Genomic DNA, 18,062 nt, shown 5'->3' on the forward strand with positions numbered 1-18,062 from the left:
TCAGCTCAATATCTCTATTTTTAAAGACTGTAGCGGGATTTCAACAGACGGACGGACGGACATGTCCAGATCGTCTTAGATTTTTACGCTGATCAAGAATGTATACTTTATAGGGTCGCAAATGGATATTTCGATGTGTTGCAAACGGAATGACAAAATGAATATACCCCCATCCTTCGGTGGTGGATATAAAAATGAAGAACCATACTTTCTGTAAATATTCGATACAAATCTTAACAGGCCATCAATCAAACAAAGCGCAACACTTTGACTTTAGTCAATAAGAAGAAGATAAAAGATCGTCATTGCCAAATCGCCCCATTTATTTTCCCAATTTGCATCCCTACCATTGTCTTTGTCACTCATAATGCCAAATATAAAATGACAAATTTGATGGCACACCATGAGCGTCATCATTGACCATTTCAAAGTGTTTTCGGCTGTGTGTGCGTCTCATTTTGAGTGAGAAAATGTTCTCAATATTAGAAATGCACTCAAAATTGGTGCTTTTTCAAATAATTTCTGTGGGAAAATTATTTCGACATTTGGATGGTTGAAAAAAATCAAAAAATTTTCGCGGTCACTAGGTAAATTTGTGGCGTCTCCTTGTTGTGTTACGAATTGGTTTTGGACCGGGAGAGATCGACTCGTATACTCGTACTCGTACATTTCTATTGTGAACAAATCAAATAAGAATTAGAATTTAAAATAAGAATTATTAATCATACTTGAAAAATAAATTATATTTAATACCAAACAAAAAAAAAAATAAAATAAAAAACCAACAAGAAAAAATGAAATAAAAAAAAACATAATTTTTTTAGTAAAAAGTGTTTCGAAAAAAATTTGACGAAATTAAATCATCACTGTTGATTCATTAAAAAATTGTGTTTTGGCCGCAACAGTCGTTGAAAGGGACACCAAAGGATTAACCCAGACAACGATTGTTAAAGCAGAATAAATGAAAACTTAAAACCAAAAAAAAAAAAATATTACAACGAATTAAGAAAAATTTCTGAAACGAACAACGAACAAAGTGAAATGGAGTTTCAAAAACAAAAAAAAAAAATTATTAAAACAAATTAAAATAAAATTTATGACAAATTTTTTTTTAAAAAAATAGTTCAAATTTATTTTTATAAAAATTTAAAAGAAAATGTTTTGTGGTGTTTCTAATTTTTATTTAATTTTTTTTTGTGTATTTTTTCCGCTGCAGAATACGAGAGTGTAATAAATAGAAAATATTTTTGATTTTAAAGAAACCATAAATTAGAATAATTTATGAGGTGATTTAAAGTACTAACATTTCATTCAACTACAACTGATTCCTGGGATACTGGAGTTTTATTGTGAATTGTTATGGGGCGAATTACATTTTGGTTCCTATTGGGACTAACGTTATTCGCCATCTCTTCTCAGGGTATGTGAAAATTAATTATTTTTTTAAATCAAACAACAAAATTGTAAAATAGCCCTCAAAAGTTGAAAAAAAAATATCCGAAATCCAAATCCAAAATCCACCCCAATTCCTTTTTGCTTAAAATTCAAAAAAAATATTATATAACGAAAATTTTAAAAATATCTGCTATGACTGCCCAATATATTCATCGGCAGCATCATTCACAAAAAAAAAAAAATTGTCAAAACCCTTACGCGTTGCTGATGGCCGCTTTCTTAGCAAAAACTGCTGGCTGGCCGTGTGTGCTTAAAATATAACTGAGTGAAAAAAAACTGATTCTTATGAAAGACCCCAAGAACTTTTCAAAATTATGTGTATTATGCAATTTTCCCCCTTGGGTGGCTGGCTGACGGGCTCACTCGCTCCGCTCGATATTCTTTGGCGTGTGTGCTCGCCTTGCCGCACCATCATTGAAAGCCAAGACGCTACAAGCAACAGACCCATATCGACCAAACAAACGACTCAAGTGAAAAGCTGAAAAGCAAAAAAAAAAAAAAAATTCTTTAAAAATGTATTTTTGTTGAAAATTCAGAATGTGCGAGCGTATATGTCTGTCGCATACAAACAAACACATACGCACACTTTTGTACATTGAGATGTTTTAGACAAATGTATTATGTGTTGTTCTTAAAGAATATTTTGAATTTTCCTTTTTACTTTCCACTCATCTCAATCTAACTGCGACCGCTGTCAAAATCATGTCCGTCTGGCGGTCCGTGAAAGTTGGTAGATAACGAAACTCATAAAACCAAAAAATTTTGCTATATTTTCATTCTCAAATCGTCCATTTTGATGGGCAAATATGCCAAAGCAGCAAAAATCAGCTGACGACAATCATAATTTGTAGATGTATTATGAAAAAAATGTTTCAGCGAAAAAACAACACATAATTAACCCTCAAATAAACATGGGAAATGGGTACTTGGGGGGCCATCGAATGTTTGTTTGTGGGTGGTATAGACACAATTATAAATTTATTTTATTTTGAAAACATGGCTTCAAAATTTGCCGGTTCTAAGACTTTTTGTTTATTTTTATAAACTAAACAACTAACGTTTTTTCCTAGCATTTGAAAGGATCACCGCCAAATGCTTTGTCAGTTTCTTCTTCATGTTCTATCTTCAATGTTTGATATCAAGTTCTGCCTTATTTCGTGTGTTACACTTAACCAAATTTGGTATTTAAAACATCAAAAATGTTTGCTAAAACAGCAGTTTATGTCTGCTAAAAATGAGAAAGCGAACTTTACTGCTGTTTCAGCAAACATAGGGCTGCTGTATTAGCAAACATTTCGGTCAGCTAAATCGGCACAAAACACTTGCTGTTCTAAGTACAAAAATCTGCTAGAAAAATGTTATGCTATTTTTTATGCTTGCCTGTTACTTGTTTTAATTACATTAGGTATGTTTTTAGAATCTTTGCTGGAAGAGAAGGTATGAAATATTACTGTAAAGAAACTACCTGATCCAATCATTAGTATACATTTTGAAATGTGACTGAGCTCTCTCGCATGTTTTGTTATTACTTTACTAATGTGAACATGACTGGCATGGCCTTTTGTATCTAAATGTAAAGAAAAATTATTCAGTGGTGATTATAAACATCCACTGAGACACATATTTGTATGTTATTTTTTTCTTCTTCTAACATCCCCTTCATAATTCAGCAGCAGTCTTTTCCAGCAAACAACAGACTTTTCAGCAGTCTGCCTGCTGCACTGTATAGAAGAACAACTGCTACAATAGCAGCAAAATTAACTACAAATATTCAGCAGACAGTGGTTGCCAACTTCAAACTCTTCAGCAAACTTTTTTCTATGAGTGTAGTAACTGTTTCATATAGGAGCACAGTTAATATCAGTGCCTTTTTGCAAATTATTAAAACCTACACCATCACTGTGGTACAGGGTATTTTAACTTTGTGCCTTTGCGCTAAGAAGTAGAGCTGGCCCATTGATTAGTATACCAATCGGCTTAGAATCGCTTCCTGATTCGATTTAGCTCTGTCCGTCTGTCTGTTTGTCCGCGTATTCCAGTGACCAAGGTACAAGTCACATTAGTTGTCCGATTGTCGTAAAGTTTTCCACAATTTCCTTTTTTTGGTGCAAGGATGAGCACTATTGATTTTGAATAAAATCGGATCAGATTAAGACATAGCTCCCATATATATCTCTTATCCAATATGGCCTTTTAATGCTTTAGTAGCCACAACTTTAGTCCAATCTTTACAAAATTAAGCATGAGTTGTTTTTATTGACATCCTAATGCATGTACAAAATTTTATCACAATCGGTTCAGATTTAAATGCAGCTCCCATATTCATTTTTCATCTGATATGGCCTTTTAAGGCTGTAGTAACCACAATTTTGATTTTGACAATCTGATTCTTACAAAACTTGGCATGAGATGGTCTATTTGACATTCCAATGCGTGTGCAAAATTTCATCAAGAGCGGTTCAGATTTAGTTATAACTCTCATATAAAAACGGTGATTTTTCAGTTATTATCTTTTTGGCAACACTGGTTTATACAGCTCACGCACGATTCGTGTTTTGCTTCATTGTCAAACATCTTTAGTTTGGTCTATAAATTAACAATGAATCGTCTAACAAACGAACAACGCCTGCAAATTATTGAATTTTATTATCAAAATGGGTGCTCTGTTAAGAAAGTCTATCGCGTGCTCAGTTTTGGCTCAATGGGTACGTAAATAAGCAAATTTATCCATTTTGGAATGATGATAAGCCAGAAGCATGGCAAAAGCTATCAATTTATGCAGAAAAAGTCACAGTTTGGTACGGTTTATGGGCTGGTGGCATCATTGGACCATACTTCTTCAAAGATGATGCGAATCGTAACGTAACTGTGAATGGTGAGAGCTACTGGAGATGATATCCAACTTTATTTTTGACCAAAAGGCAAGAGCTTGACTTGCATGACATGCGGTTTCAGCAATATTTGCATGAAATAATCTTCAAACATCAAATTATGTGGACCGTACTATCGATTCAAATAAAAATTTCACGCATTATTCTTAATTTTATGTGTTTTTTTTATTAAAAACTTACCTATAGCTGTTTAAAAATCACCCTTTATGTCAAATCGGGAGATCGGTTTATATGGGAGCTATATCTAAATCTGAACAGATATGGTCCGTTTTCAATCACCAACGACCTACATCAATAAGATGTATCTGAACAAAATTTCAAGCGGCTAGCTTTATGCGTTCGACCGCTAACGAGATTTCAACAGACGGACGGACGTACTGACGAACATGGCTAGATCGACTCAAAATGTCCAGACGATAAACAAATATATATACTTAATGGGGTCTTAGACGAATATTTCGAGGTGTTACAAACGGTGTGGGTATAAAAAATATTGCGTACTGGTAAATATATCATTCATAAAACTTCCTTAAATTTAAACAACAACTTTTTATACACTTTACCATAGGATGGGGTTATACTAATTTCGTCATTCCGTTTAAAAGGCCTCGAACTATTTGTCTAATACCCCATAAAGACAATTATTCTTGATCTTCATGACAAATTAAGTCGATATAGCCATGTCCAACCGTCTATCTGTCGAAAGCACGCTATTTTTCTAAAGAGTAAAGCTAGGCGCTTGGAACTTTGCACAAATACTTCTTATTTGTGAAGGTCGGTTGAGATTGTAAATGGACCGATTTACCATGTTTTGATATATCTGCCATATAAACCGGGCTTGACTTCTTGATGATTTCATCCAAATCTTATCCGATTTGGATGAAATTTTGCATGATGTGTTTTGTTATGACTTCCAACAACTGTGCTAAATCAGTTCATAACCTGATATAGCTGCCATATAAACCGATCTCCTGACTTGACTTCTTGAGTCCTAGATGGCGCGATTCTAATCCGATTTGGATGAAATTATGCGTATGTCGTTTTGGTACGACTTCCAATAACTGTGCCAAGTATGATCTAAATCGGATCATAATGTGATATAGCTGCCATATAAACCGATCTCTCAAATTGACTTTCTGAGCCTTTTGAAGGAGCAATTATTATTCAATTTGCCTGAAATTTTCGAGGTGATATTTTTCCAAGACTTGTACGGTCCATGTCGGTCAACAACTTCATATAGCTCATATATAGAAGGGTGCATAAGATTCGGCCCGGCCGACCTTAGCACGTTTTTACCTGCAACTTGTTATACCTTCCACCACAGAATGGGGTTATACTAATTTCGTCATTCCGTTTGTAACACATAGATATATTGATCAGAGACCCAACAAAGAATATATATTCTTGATCGATTAGACATTCTTAGCTGATTTAGCCATGTCCGTCTGTCTGTCGAAAGCGCGCTAACTTTTGAAGGAGTAAAGCTAGATGCTTGAAATTTTCACAAATACTTCTTATTAGTGCAGGTCGGTTGGGATTGTAATTGGGCCATGTTTTGATATAGCTGCCATATAAACCGAAATCTTTTGAGCCTTTCGAGGGTCTTGACTTCTTGAGCTTCTGTAGAAGTATGACCCATATCGGTTTACAACCTGATATAGCTCCAAAGGGTGCTATACATACACATTTCGTAGGAATGATGTTCACTACGGTTGGTGCATGAAACAACCACGCGTGTTCACAAAATCATCCACGCTTGTTGACGATATTTCTAACAATGTCCGGCTGAAAACCATATTTTCGTTTTTTCTCATATTAGATTTGAGTAATTGTGATTATTTATCGCTAATATATAAACAGCAATTTTTTTCCTGAAAAAAACGATCTTGTATATAAAAATCAATTTGTGTTTATTTGTGTGTTCCTAATTAACTCAAAAACGGCTGAACCGATTTTCTTGAAATATGCACAGTTGGTGCATAATGATCCTGTGGTGAAAATAGGGTACTACATTTTTTAATGTCTGAAGGGGGCGGACCCCCCCCCCCACTTATCCTAACTTTCAGAAACGCCACTTCTCGTAGATTGGTGGTGCGATTTAAGTGAAGTTTCGTGTGCTCTCCTCAAGTTACCTAGAAACAAAAATTTTGTATATGGGGCCAATATCAGGTATGAACCAATTTAGACAATTGTTGCAAATCAAAACAAAACACTTCGGGCAAAATTTCGGCCAATTTGGAAAGTACAAGAAGATAATAGTTAAACGACTTCCATCATTCCGCCCCAAAAAGTCAAAAATCAAAGCAAAACACACAAATTTGTGAAACCTGTTTTCGTTTGTACTTCAAAACTCTTTGTTGTGGAATAAAATGTCGGCAATACCCTTGAATGCAAGTTATACAAATTGTAGCTTTTAAATAAACAATTACAAATTTTCAGTGCAGTCCCGTTCAAGTTTAAGCTCAATGACAAGGGACTTTTTATTTTATAGCTGAGTTCCAACGGTTAGCCTTATTGCAATACCTCTTTGAGGAGAAGTTTTTACATAGCTGCCATATCAATTCTTCAAATGGCACAGTACCTCACAAATGCCGCCAGCATAATGAGAATATCCGTAGATAATATTTTTCGGATGTTCTCGCTAGAGTTCGAACCCAGGCGTATCGCGTCATAGGCGGACATTCTAACGTCTGCCCCACGGTAGCCACCAATTTTTAGTGCAATGCATTAAAAGTAAACATTCGTCAACCCAACGAATTACATTCTTCAGACCCTTAAGCCTTTTGAGTGTTAATTCATTCGAAGATAAAGAATATGCGAATATTTTTATATATAAAAAAAATTAATAAATTCTTCCCAAAGCAGATAAAATAAAATGTTACGCTTAGTTTGTTGGATAGTTTATATGAGCGCCTTCTTCTCTGCTGTCTGGTTGATCATTCTGTCTGTCTGTCCTTCTAACATTTGTAATCGTTTATATTTAGCGGCTCTTGCCAAAAATCACCCAGACCACAAACGAACCGAGAAAAGAAGAAAATGTAAATAAATACATAACAGTATATATTTTTAAATATTTGCAGAAATTAAAGGAGCTTAGTATATAAATATTAACAGCATATATCATAAAAAAACCCAATGAAAAAATTGGACAATTATGTATGCAAAGATACTATTTAGGGAAAATGCTGTCACCAATATGTCTTTTAATTTATTATTATTATGTTTTATTAAACAATTTATAAAATAATAGGAATTATTTGCTTTGGTCTAAAGATGCAATTCTAAGGTTATGATACAATATATTGGTTGCCCAAAAAGTAATTGCGGATTTTTTAAAATAAAGTAAATGGATTTTTAATAAAACTTAGAATGAACTTTAATCAAATATACTTTTTACACTTTTTTTCTAAAGCAAGCTAAAAGTAACAGCTGATAACTGGCAGAAGAAAAAGTGCAATTACAGAGTCACAAGCTGTGAAAAAATTTGTCAACGCCGACTATATGAAAAATCCGCAATTACTTTTTGGGCAACCCAATACATATAATGTACGTTACTGGCAAAGAATAAAAAAAATTGTTATATGAATATTTCGAAAGTTATTTTTCATTGTGGCATCTAATGTCAAGAATTTTGAAGTTATAATTTTTGCAAAAAACAGCTAAATTGTTAAAAATTTTGAAAGGGGCAAACTTCTCACGTATCAAAGAGTATTGTCCGATTCAAGTTTTTAGCTCAATGATAAGGGGCCTTTTTCGTGCCGCAGTGCGTCACCTCATAGGGAGGAATTTTTACCTCACAAATGTAGCCAGCATTAGGAGGGGATAACCACCGCTTAACATTATTTCAGATGTTCTCGACAGGATCATGGGCGGACATGCTAACCTCTGCACTACATAAACATTAAAAACAAGCTTGAGCATAAATGTTGAAACTATCAAACACATTTTCTAAAGAACATGCCGTTGAGTAAATGTGTGAAGACTTCTGTTATATCATTGAGTGATGACCAATTCAAGTTTAGCTCAATGAAAAGCTAACGCTAGAGAAAGTTATCTGGATTGACACCTTTTGGTAGAGAAGTTTTACATATTTGATAGTCTCGCAAATGTGGTCGGCATTTGGCGTACCACAAGAAAGTGTCCTTGGGCCAGTTTTATATCTTTTACATACCAGAGATATTCCAATCCCTACACACACTCCAACTATAGTTATATTCGCAGATGACTCCGCAATCCTATTGGGTTGCTCAAAAAGTAATTGCGGATTTTTTAAAAGAAAGTAAATGCATTTTTAATAAAACTTAGAATGAACTTTAATTAAATATACTTTTTTTACACTTTTTTTTTAAAGCAAGCTAAAAGTAACAGCTGATAACTGACAGAAGAAAGAATGCAATTACAGAGTCACAAGCTGTGAAAAAATTTGTCAACGCCGACTATATGGAAAATCCGCAATTTCTTTTTGGCCAACCCAATATGTACCGCAGATACTGAAAAAGAAGCTACTGCAAACCTTCAATCCACTTTGTTAGAAATACATCCATGGATTAGTAAATGAAGTATGCATCTTAATGAAAATAAATCAGTTCACATGATGTTCACTGTTATATACCCACTATAAACCGATCTCCCGATGGGACTTCTTGAGCCCCTGGAAGCCACAATTTTTGTACGATTTGGCTGAAATTTTGCTCCTAGAGGTTTGTTATGACTTTCAATAACTGTGCTAAGTACGGTTCAAATCGGTCTATAACCTGATATAGCTCCCATTTAAACCGATCTCCTGATTTGACTTCTTGAATCATTACAAACCACAATTTTTGTCCGATTAGGCTGAAATCTCCGGATCTTCCGATTTGACTTCTGAGCTCAATTATTGTGCGACTTGGCTGAAATTTTGCATGTAGTTTTCTGCTATCACTTCCAATAACTGTGCCATGTACAGTCCAAATCAGTCTATAACCTGATATAGCTACCATATAAACCGATCTTTCGATTGTCCTTGTTCAGTTCCTAGAAGCTTCAATTCCGCTGGTTTGTCACAAGTTTGTATGTAGAATAAAATAATGTCCTACAACTACAAATTTAGTTTATATACATTTTTAGCAGAATCCATGATGGTGGGTTCCTAAGAATCGGCTCGGCCAAACTTAGCACGCTTTTACTTCTTCAAATTAATTTTGTTCTTTTATATACCCTCCACCATAGGATGGGGGTATACTAATTTCGTTATTCTGCTTGTAACTCCTCGAAAGATTTGTCTCTGACCCCATAAATTATATATATTCTTGATCGTCATGACATTTTATGTCGATCTAGCCATGTCCGTCCGTCTGTCGAAAGCATGGTAAGGAGTAAAGCTAACAGCTTGAAATCTTGCACAAATACTTCTTATTAGTGTAGGTCGGTTGGGATTGTAAATGGGCTACATCGGTTCATGTTTTGATATAGCTGTCATATAAACCGATCTTGGATCTTGACTTCTTGAGCCACAAGAGGGCGAAATTCTTATCCGATTTCCTTGAAATTTTGCACAACGTGTTTCGCTATGACTTCCAACAACTGGGCTAAGTATGGTTTAAATCGGTTCATAGCCTGATATAGCTGCCATATAAACCGATCTGGAATCTCGACTTCTTGAGCCGCTAGAGCGCAATTTCAGCCAAATCGGATAAGAATCGATTTGGCTGAAATTGTGCACGGCGTTTTTTTGTCATGATTTTTAACGACTGTGCCAAATATGGATCAAATTAGTCTATAATCTGATAAAGCTGCCAAAAAAACCGATTTGGGATCTTGACTTCTTGAGTCTTTAGAGGTCGTAATTATTATCTGAATTGTCTGAAATTTTGTACGACGGATCCTCTCATGAGGATCAACATACGTGTTTATTATGGTATACGTGTTTATTATGGTATGAATCGGTCTATAGCCTGATACAGCTCCCATATAAAGCGATCTGTCTATTTTACTTCTTGAGCCTCTAGAAGGCGCAATTCTTATTCGATTTGGCTAAAATTGTACACAGGTCTCCAATATATAATTTAATTATGGTCGGAATCGGACAATAACTAAATATCGCTCTAATAGCAGGGCAAATCTTATCTTTTATCCTAAGAAGAGACGCCGGGAAAAGAACTTGTTATAAATTAAATTTTTTAATTTAAAATTTGTTTCAATTCTCTCATTACAAATTCATCATGCATGTGAGGTCTCTTAATTTTGTTTAAATATATGGGATCAGTGCTGCTTTCGTGTATGCACACATGTAAACATTCAGATGCGTCTATTTTCATTTTGTTTATTTATTTAACTGAGAAATGCAATTATCTACCATCTCTGTTGCCCATGAAAATGTATGTATGTATCTTTGGTGGTGAATGCCTTTCGCCTATATATTTGGGATTCAAGATCAAATTTCTAATTAATTATTTTGTGTTATAAATAAATTTAAGGGTTTGTTTACTGCAAAAAATAAATTACGAATAAAAGCGGCCTTGCCGAATCTTATGTACCCTCTACCATGGATCGCATTTGTTAAGTTCTTTGCTTGGTATCTCTTTATAGGCAAACAAAGGTATACGTATACGTTATATGAATTACGATGCTATTGGAGCTATATCAAGTTAGGAATCGGTTAGGACCACACTTGATTGGAATGTTAGAGACCATAGTAGAAGTCATTGTGAAATATTTCAGCCAAATCGGTTAAGAATTGCGCGCTATAGGGGATCAAGACATAAAAAAGGGTGATCGGTTACGGTTACGGACCGATTTTAACCATATTTGTCATGTATATTTAAAATGATAGAAGAAGCCGTTGTACAAAATTTTAGCCAAATCGGGTAAGAATTGCACCCTTTGGAGGCTCGAAAAGTATAATCGGGAGATCGGTTTATATGGGAGCTATATCGAGTTTTAAAGCGATTTCAATTATACTTAGCATAGTCGTTGGAAGTCATAACAAAACACTTCATGCAAAATTTTACAAAAAGGTATATAAAGGGCGTCCTATAGCTATATATGGCAGATGTAGCTATGTATGGCAGCTACATCAGATTATGGTGAAATGTTTACTATAATTAGCACAGTTGTTAGAAGCCATAACAAAACTCCTCATACAAAATTTCAGCCATATCAGATAAGAATTGCACCCTCTAGAGGTTCAAGATCCAGGATCGGTTGATATGACAGCTATTGGTTGCCCAAAAAGTAATTGCGGATTTTTCATATAGTCAGCGTTGACAAATTTTTTCACAGCTTGTGACTCTGTAATTGCATTCTTTCTTCTGTCAGTTATCAGCTGTTACTTTTAGCTTGCTTTAGAAAAAAAGTGTAAAAAAAGTATATTTGATTAAAGTTCAATCTAAGTTTTATTAAAAATGCATTTACTTTCTTTTAAAAAATCCGCAATTACTTTTTGGGCAACCCAATATATCAAAACATGGACCGATATGGCCCATTTCCAATACCAACTGATCTACACTAACAAGAAGAATTTATGCAAAATTTCAAGTGTCTAGCTTTATTCCTTCGAAAGTAATCGAGCTTTCGACAGACGGATGGGCATGGCTAAATCGACTTAGAATGTCAAGAGGATCAAAAATATGTATACTTTGTTGTTGTCTCGATGTGTTACAAACGGAATGACGAAATAAGTATACCCCTATGCTATGGTGAAGGGTATAATAAGAGTATAATATATCACAAATGTCGTTGTGTATAGGGTGAAATGTCTGCCCGTCTGTGGAAATCACAACAAACGGACTGAAATTTCTTGCCGGATGTTCGCACTTTAAGGAGAATAAAACCACGTGCATATAACTTATAGAGTCGTAGATCGATATTTCTGATGTTAAGAGTGGAGCGAGCCAAAACAGAATGAGCGCATAGAGCTTTGAGCGTTGCGTTAAAAAATTCAACTCTGCAGACGAATCCCACAAAAGCAAATCATACTTCAAAATGAAAAGTCAAAAATCTCCAAGACCAGAATAGATATTGTAGACCTCAAAAGGACTTTTTTGTAGGGATTTTTAGGCACAATCCAACAAGGAAAAAAATTTGGAAATCGGACCAAAAGATTTGGTAGCCCGAACAGGTTTTCGAAAGGCCGAGGAGACCAACATGGGGGGCCTGCCAAGAATCCCACAGACAACTTAGAGTCTAAGTGGTTTGGCCTTTTAAAATTTTAAAGAGATATCCCTACCCGTTCCCTAACGGTAGACTTGTTAAAAGTTTTTTATATTTTATACCACAGGGCGACCTGAGGTGCCACTGTTATCTCAACTGTGCAGTAGTTAAACCCATAATATTATATAGTGTTGTGGTCTGGTGGACGGCACTTTAAAAATTCACCTTCTTTTCAGTTCTTAATCGAATTCGAAGGATGGGTTGTTTGTGCATTAGGAACAGATGTACTGAACTGAAACAAATTGCTGCGACAAGAGCTTACTTTTACGTGGAGAAACGACTGTGTTGTTGTGGCCAAAAATAAACCTGAAGAGGGTTTAAATCTTTGCTATCATTGGCTGTAACTCATTGTGTACGTCATTACAGGCCACTGTCTCAAAAGAAAAAAATTATGTTAGATTAAAATAACGATTTCTTTAAAAGCTTCTCTCTGATGAAACCAGAGAATATCTGCTTTGTGCCTGTACTGTATTGACCGGTTGGAATTACTTTGAGGACTTGTCTGAGTTAACGAACGGCAACAATCGCAAGTTTTTTTTTTTTTTTATTTGATCTGGCTGGTTCAATGGTTGGCATCTTCTTTCTCCCAGAAGACAACCTCCTGCTCCTCTTTCCGCCACCACAATGGATTAAAGTGAGTATGATGGCAGACAGCCGTTAAAATCTACTGGGTTGAAAGACAAAATTTGGTCTTAATTTGTTGAAGACTCTTGCATTTTTAGACCCTCACCTAAATCTTGAGGTCTCGATGTGACAATATCGAATGAAAGGTGTTTGGAATGAAAGTAAGAGTGTTTAGGGGAAATATGGCCGACCGGGTCAATATTGTACTCAAATGAAGGATCTTAGAGCACGAATCGTTTATTATTTGTTTGGCGGCCAAACTATGGATTGGAGATCGAACCAATGAATTTTTTCAATTTGATTTTTTTTTTCAGAAAAATACAGTTTTTTCCCTTTTTTTGGAATGAATGCATTATGTCCAAAAACAACAAATACGGGAATAACTTCAATTTTATGATACAGATTGGAAAAAATCTAAGAAAAAGACGACAAGAGATATCTAAGTAATTCTTTCTGAATATCGCAGATTAAAGTGTGCTTCAAAAAATTAAAATATATTTTACTCGATATTTATTATAGGAATCCCCAAAATACCCCATTTGGGCAAAGATGGTTTTAAAATCGGAATTTTTAAGTAAATTTGCTGTGGGAGCTACAAATGTTGTAAGTTGCCAACACAATTTGCATGAGTTTAGATGACATATGAAGTTAAAAACTCATGTGCCAAGTTGGGAGCTCTGGGCTTTGGAATTTTTTAACTCGAGGGGTTTTTTCAATTTTTTAATAAGAAATTGCCTATTTGGAAGTACATATAGCACCCGTTTAGGTTGACATATCTTATTAAAATTTCACTTAAAAAGCATCCACAATATGTCCTCTTTACAAAAAAAGGTAAAGTCAAGGCATTTGAGCAAGTTTTTTCAATAACGACTAATCAGTGAAAATACTTTTTTTAACCAAAAATTCAAAATATACACTTTTTCACATTTTCTGAATTCCAAACTGTAGAACTTTTAACTGAATAATCAGATATAGACACTTGTCGCGGCAAAGTCGCTGTAAATTTTGTCAGAAATCTAATTCATACATAAAAATGAAAATCGAACCACAAATGCCTTTGCAACACCTCAGCTCAAACCATTTCAAATTTCAAAGAGATATCTCTTGCCGTTCTCACACGGCATATTTTTTTACTAGTTTTTCGATTTTCTTCCACTGTGCTTTGCACTCGAACTCAAGTGTAGTTTCAGGTACCCGATCGGTAACCTCTTCCATTTCCTCCAGGTTTGCTATCGTCGTCTCGATTATACAAAAATCAAAAAAAAAAATATATAAAACCAGTAAAGAAAGGCAAAAGTCGGGTGGTGCCGACACCTATACCATAAGTGGGAGCTATATCTAATTCTGAACCAATTTTGATGGACCTCGGCGGATGCTTTCAGATGTGTAATTACCCAATCCGTATCGAATTTCGAGCAAATATGTTCAAACTGTAAAAACTACTGTTGACAAATGACAACATTGTTGCAAACTGCCCACAATCTGACGAACATATATCTCGGAGCTATATCTAAATATGAAACGATTTCGACCAAACTATAGATGTTGTGGTACTCGTCGAGGAAAGCGTTGTACACAATTTTGGCCAATAAATGCGCTTGCAATGGCTTTAGTAGTGAAAATCAGGCGATATATATATGTATATGAGAGCTATATCTAAATCAGAACCGATTTCTATGAAATTCGTCAGTAATGCCAAGAATCAAGAGAAAATCCTTCCTGCCGAATTTCAATAGAATCGGTTTACAAGTGACTAATTTTAGGACTAATATTGCAATATTAGTCCAAATCGGACGAAAATATATATGGGAGCTATATCCAAATCTGAATCGATTTTTGCATTTTCAATTGGCTTCGTCTCTAGGCCGAAAAACATGTCTGTACCAAATTTTAAGAAGATCGGACGATTATTGCGATCTTTACTTTGTACACAAATTAATATGGACAAACGGACAGACAGGCGGACTCAGAATCACTTTCTGAATCGACTTAGCTATGATTCAGAAAGTGATTCTGAGTCAATCGGTATAGTTATCAATAGGTCTATCTCTCTACCTTCTGGGTGATACAAACAAATGCAAATTTTGTGCCCTTGAACTAAGGAACAGGGACAAACTAATAATACCCTGTACCACAGTGTAGGTGTAGGGCATAACAAGGGCATAAAAGCGAGCTGCGTCCGGCCGGGCCGAATCTTGTATACACTCCACCATGGAACGCATTTGCCGAGTTTTTTGCACGATATCTCTTTATAGGCAAACAAAAGCATAATGGACAAAAATTGGTATGAAATTGGAGTTATGTCAGGTTATGGATCGATTCGTTCCATAATTGGATTGGAGGTTGGAGACAAATCGGATAAGAATTGTGCCCTATAGGGGCTCAAGAATTAAATTTGGGAGATCGGTTTATATGGGAGCTATATCAGCTTATGGACCGATTCAGACCATTATAACTTTGTATTTTAAACGTCATAGAAGAAGTCGTTGTACCAAATTTCAGCCATAACAGATATGAAGTGCACCCTCTAGAGGATCAAGAAGTCAACACCCGAGATCGATATATATGGGAGCTATATCAGATTATGAACCGATTTCGACCATACTTGGCATGGTTATTTGAAGTCAAAACAAAACATTTCATGCGAAATGTCAGCCAAATCGCATAATAATTGTGCCCTCCCTCTAGAGGCGCAAGAAGTTTAATCGGGAGATCCGTTAATATGGGAGCTATATCAGGCTATGAACCGATTAAGACCATACTTAAATTTCAGATCAATCGGATAAAAATTGCGCCCTCTAAAGGCTCAAGAAGTCAAGATTGTACGGCAGCTATATCAAAACATGGGCCGATATAACCCATCCCAAACGACCTGCACTTATAGGAAGTATTGGTACGAAGTTTTAAGGGCCTAGCTTTATTCTTTTGAAAGTTAGCGTGATCGAAAGTGGGGCCCCCTTTAGCCGAGTTGATAGCGTGCTCATGGGTTCTATGCCGGCCAAAATCCTTGGTCTGTCGCTACTGTGGTATCATAATGAACATAAAATTGTCTAAGTGAGTCTGCTAAGGAGGAGGCCTCCGTAGCGCAGAGGTTAGCATGTCCGCCTATGACGCTGAACGCCTGGGTTCGAATCCTGGCGAGACCATCAGAAAAAATTGTCATTCGTGGTTTTCCCCTTCTAATGCTGGCAACATTTATGAGGTACTATGCCATGTAAAACTCTCCAAAGAAGTGTCGCACTGCGGCACGCTGTTCGGACTCACTGAGCTTAAACTTGAATCGGACTGCACATTGACATGTGAGAAGTTTGCCCCTGTTCCTTAGAGGAATGTTCATGGGCAAAATTTGCAAATTTGCATTTGAGTCTGTAAAGGACTGCCACTCTTACCTTACCTAACCTTGCGTGCTTTTTACTGACGGACGGACATGACTAAATCGGCCTAGTATATCAAGATGAATGGCTTTGTGGGATCTCAGATCAATATTTCGATGTGTTACATACGAAATGACCAAATAAGTATACCCCCCTCTTATGGTGAAGGGTATACATATTCGCTAGTAGAATATTGCCAAACATATGTTATCTGTCGTCCTTAATCTTAACAAGGCTCAAAACAACTATGTATTCTCACATCACTCAATGGCATGCATATTAACACCACATTCTGCCAGCATACCTTGTACCCAATGTGCGAAAACCAAATGTTCAATGAAACAAAAAAAAAAGTGCACAATTAATTATAAACAAATTAATGGCATAAACAATTATGAGGAATAAACAACAGTGCCATATATAAAACAACCTTTCTACCACGTAAATGTGCAACGCCAATGGTTTAACATTTCCCTACAAATAATTGTTGCAAATTTCTTGATAAAAAAAGACAATTTACGAAAAATTATAATACAAAACTACAGAGAAAAAAAATCCTGGCTACTAATGATGTGACCTCAAATTATAAAATTTTTATTGACAAAAAAAACGCAAAAAACAAAACAATAAAAAGAGAAAATATGAAATATTTTTTGAAAAGTAAAAAGCCATGAAAGACTTACGCAAAGTGATGTGAAAAAACATTGAAAAAAAATGTGTAGGAAGTGATGGGCATGTTGCCAATATAAAAAACAAAACGTACTAAAGAATATTTTCTTTGTTTTTGTTTTTTTTTTACTTTTCAAATAAGTGACTATCTAGTATAAACAAATCGTACAAACAAAAACAACACATTTGCATACATAATGCAAAGTTTGAAAGTTTGTTTGTAGGTGTGTGTGTGTGTACGTACATAGGTATATAAATGCTACCTATGCAGACATAGTCTTTCTGCTCTGCTCTACACGCGATAGCTGCAATGATTTAAAAATACATTTTTATAAATTAACAATTAAATAAATTAATGTCAAGTTCATAAGCCCAAAAAATACCCGTGGCGTTTTGTCACTTGGCAACAAAATGGGTAGTACAGAATTTTTTAAAAAAGAGAATGAAAGAAGGGAAAAGGCCCTTGCTAGTGAGTTCTGTACACTGAGAAGAAAATAATGTGTGGCCAATGGAGGGGAAAAATCATTTTTCGTATATGTAGTGATTTTTAAATGTTGCTCATATAAAGGGTGACTTTTTGACTATTATGTTTTTGGCAACACTGGTTTAAACTTCTCACGCACGTTTCGTGTTTTGTTTCACTGTCAAACATTTTCACTTTGGATACCTATCACCTCGGGTATATATGTAAACTACCTTTCATCAAAATCCGGTGCCAATTGCATACCTTATTTCCCATAGCAGTGTTATCGAAATATATTCCGATTTGGACCAAATACTAATAAGTACAAGTCATTGTATAACAAACTTTTGGTCTTTTTAGGAGCTATTGTGTTGCCCAAAAAGTAATTGCGGATTT

General features: G+C 35.3%; 1 protein-coding gene across 5 annotated transcripts in view; it reads left to right on the top strand.

Moving 5' to 3' along the window:
• The first annotated feature begins 587 nt into the window (after positions 1–587).
• Positions 588–18,062, top strand: part of LOC106089930 (mesocentin) — a 52,658-nt gene continuing 35,183 nt past the window's right edge. For 3 of the 5 annotated variants that reach the window (XM_013255924.2, XM_059363667.1, XM_059363668.1), the window contains exons 1-2: positions 596–676; positions 1,217–1,420. In XM_013255924.2, coding sequence (XP_013111378.2) covers positions 1,360–1,420 — 61 coding nt within the window. In that variant the 5' untranslated portion in view covers positions 596–676; positions 1,217–1,359. Of the gene's footprint in view, positions 677–1,216; positions 1,421–18,062 lie in introns of all 5 variants that reach the window. The other 2 variants (XM_013255925.2, XM_013255923.2) reach the window with 2 other exon arrangements.

The sequence above is a fragment of the Stomoxys calcitrans genome, chromosome 2 (genome assembly GCF_963082655.1).
Source record: "Stomoxys calcitrans chromosome 2, idStoCalc2.1, whole genome shotgun sequence".
Classification (NCBI taxonomy): Eukaryota; Metazoa; Arthropoda; class Insecta; order Diptera; family Muscidae; genus Stomoxys; species Stomoxys calcitrans.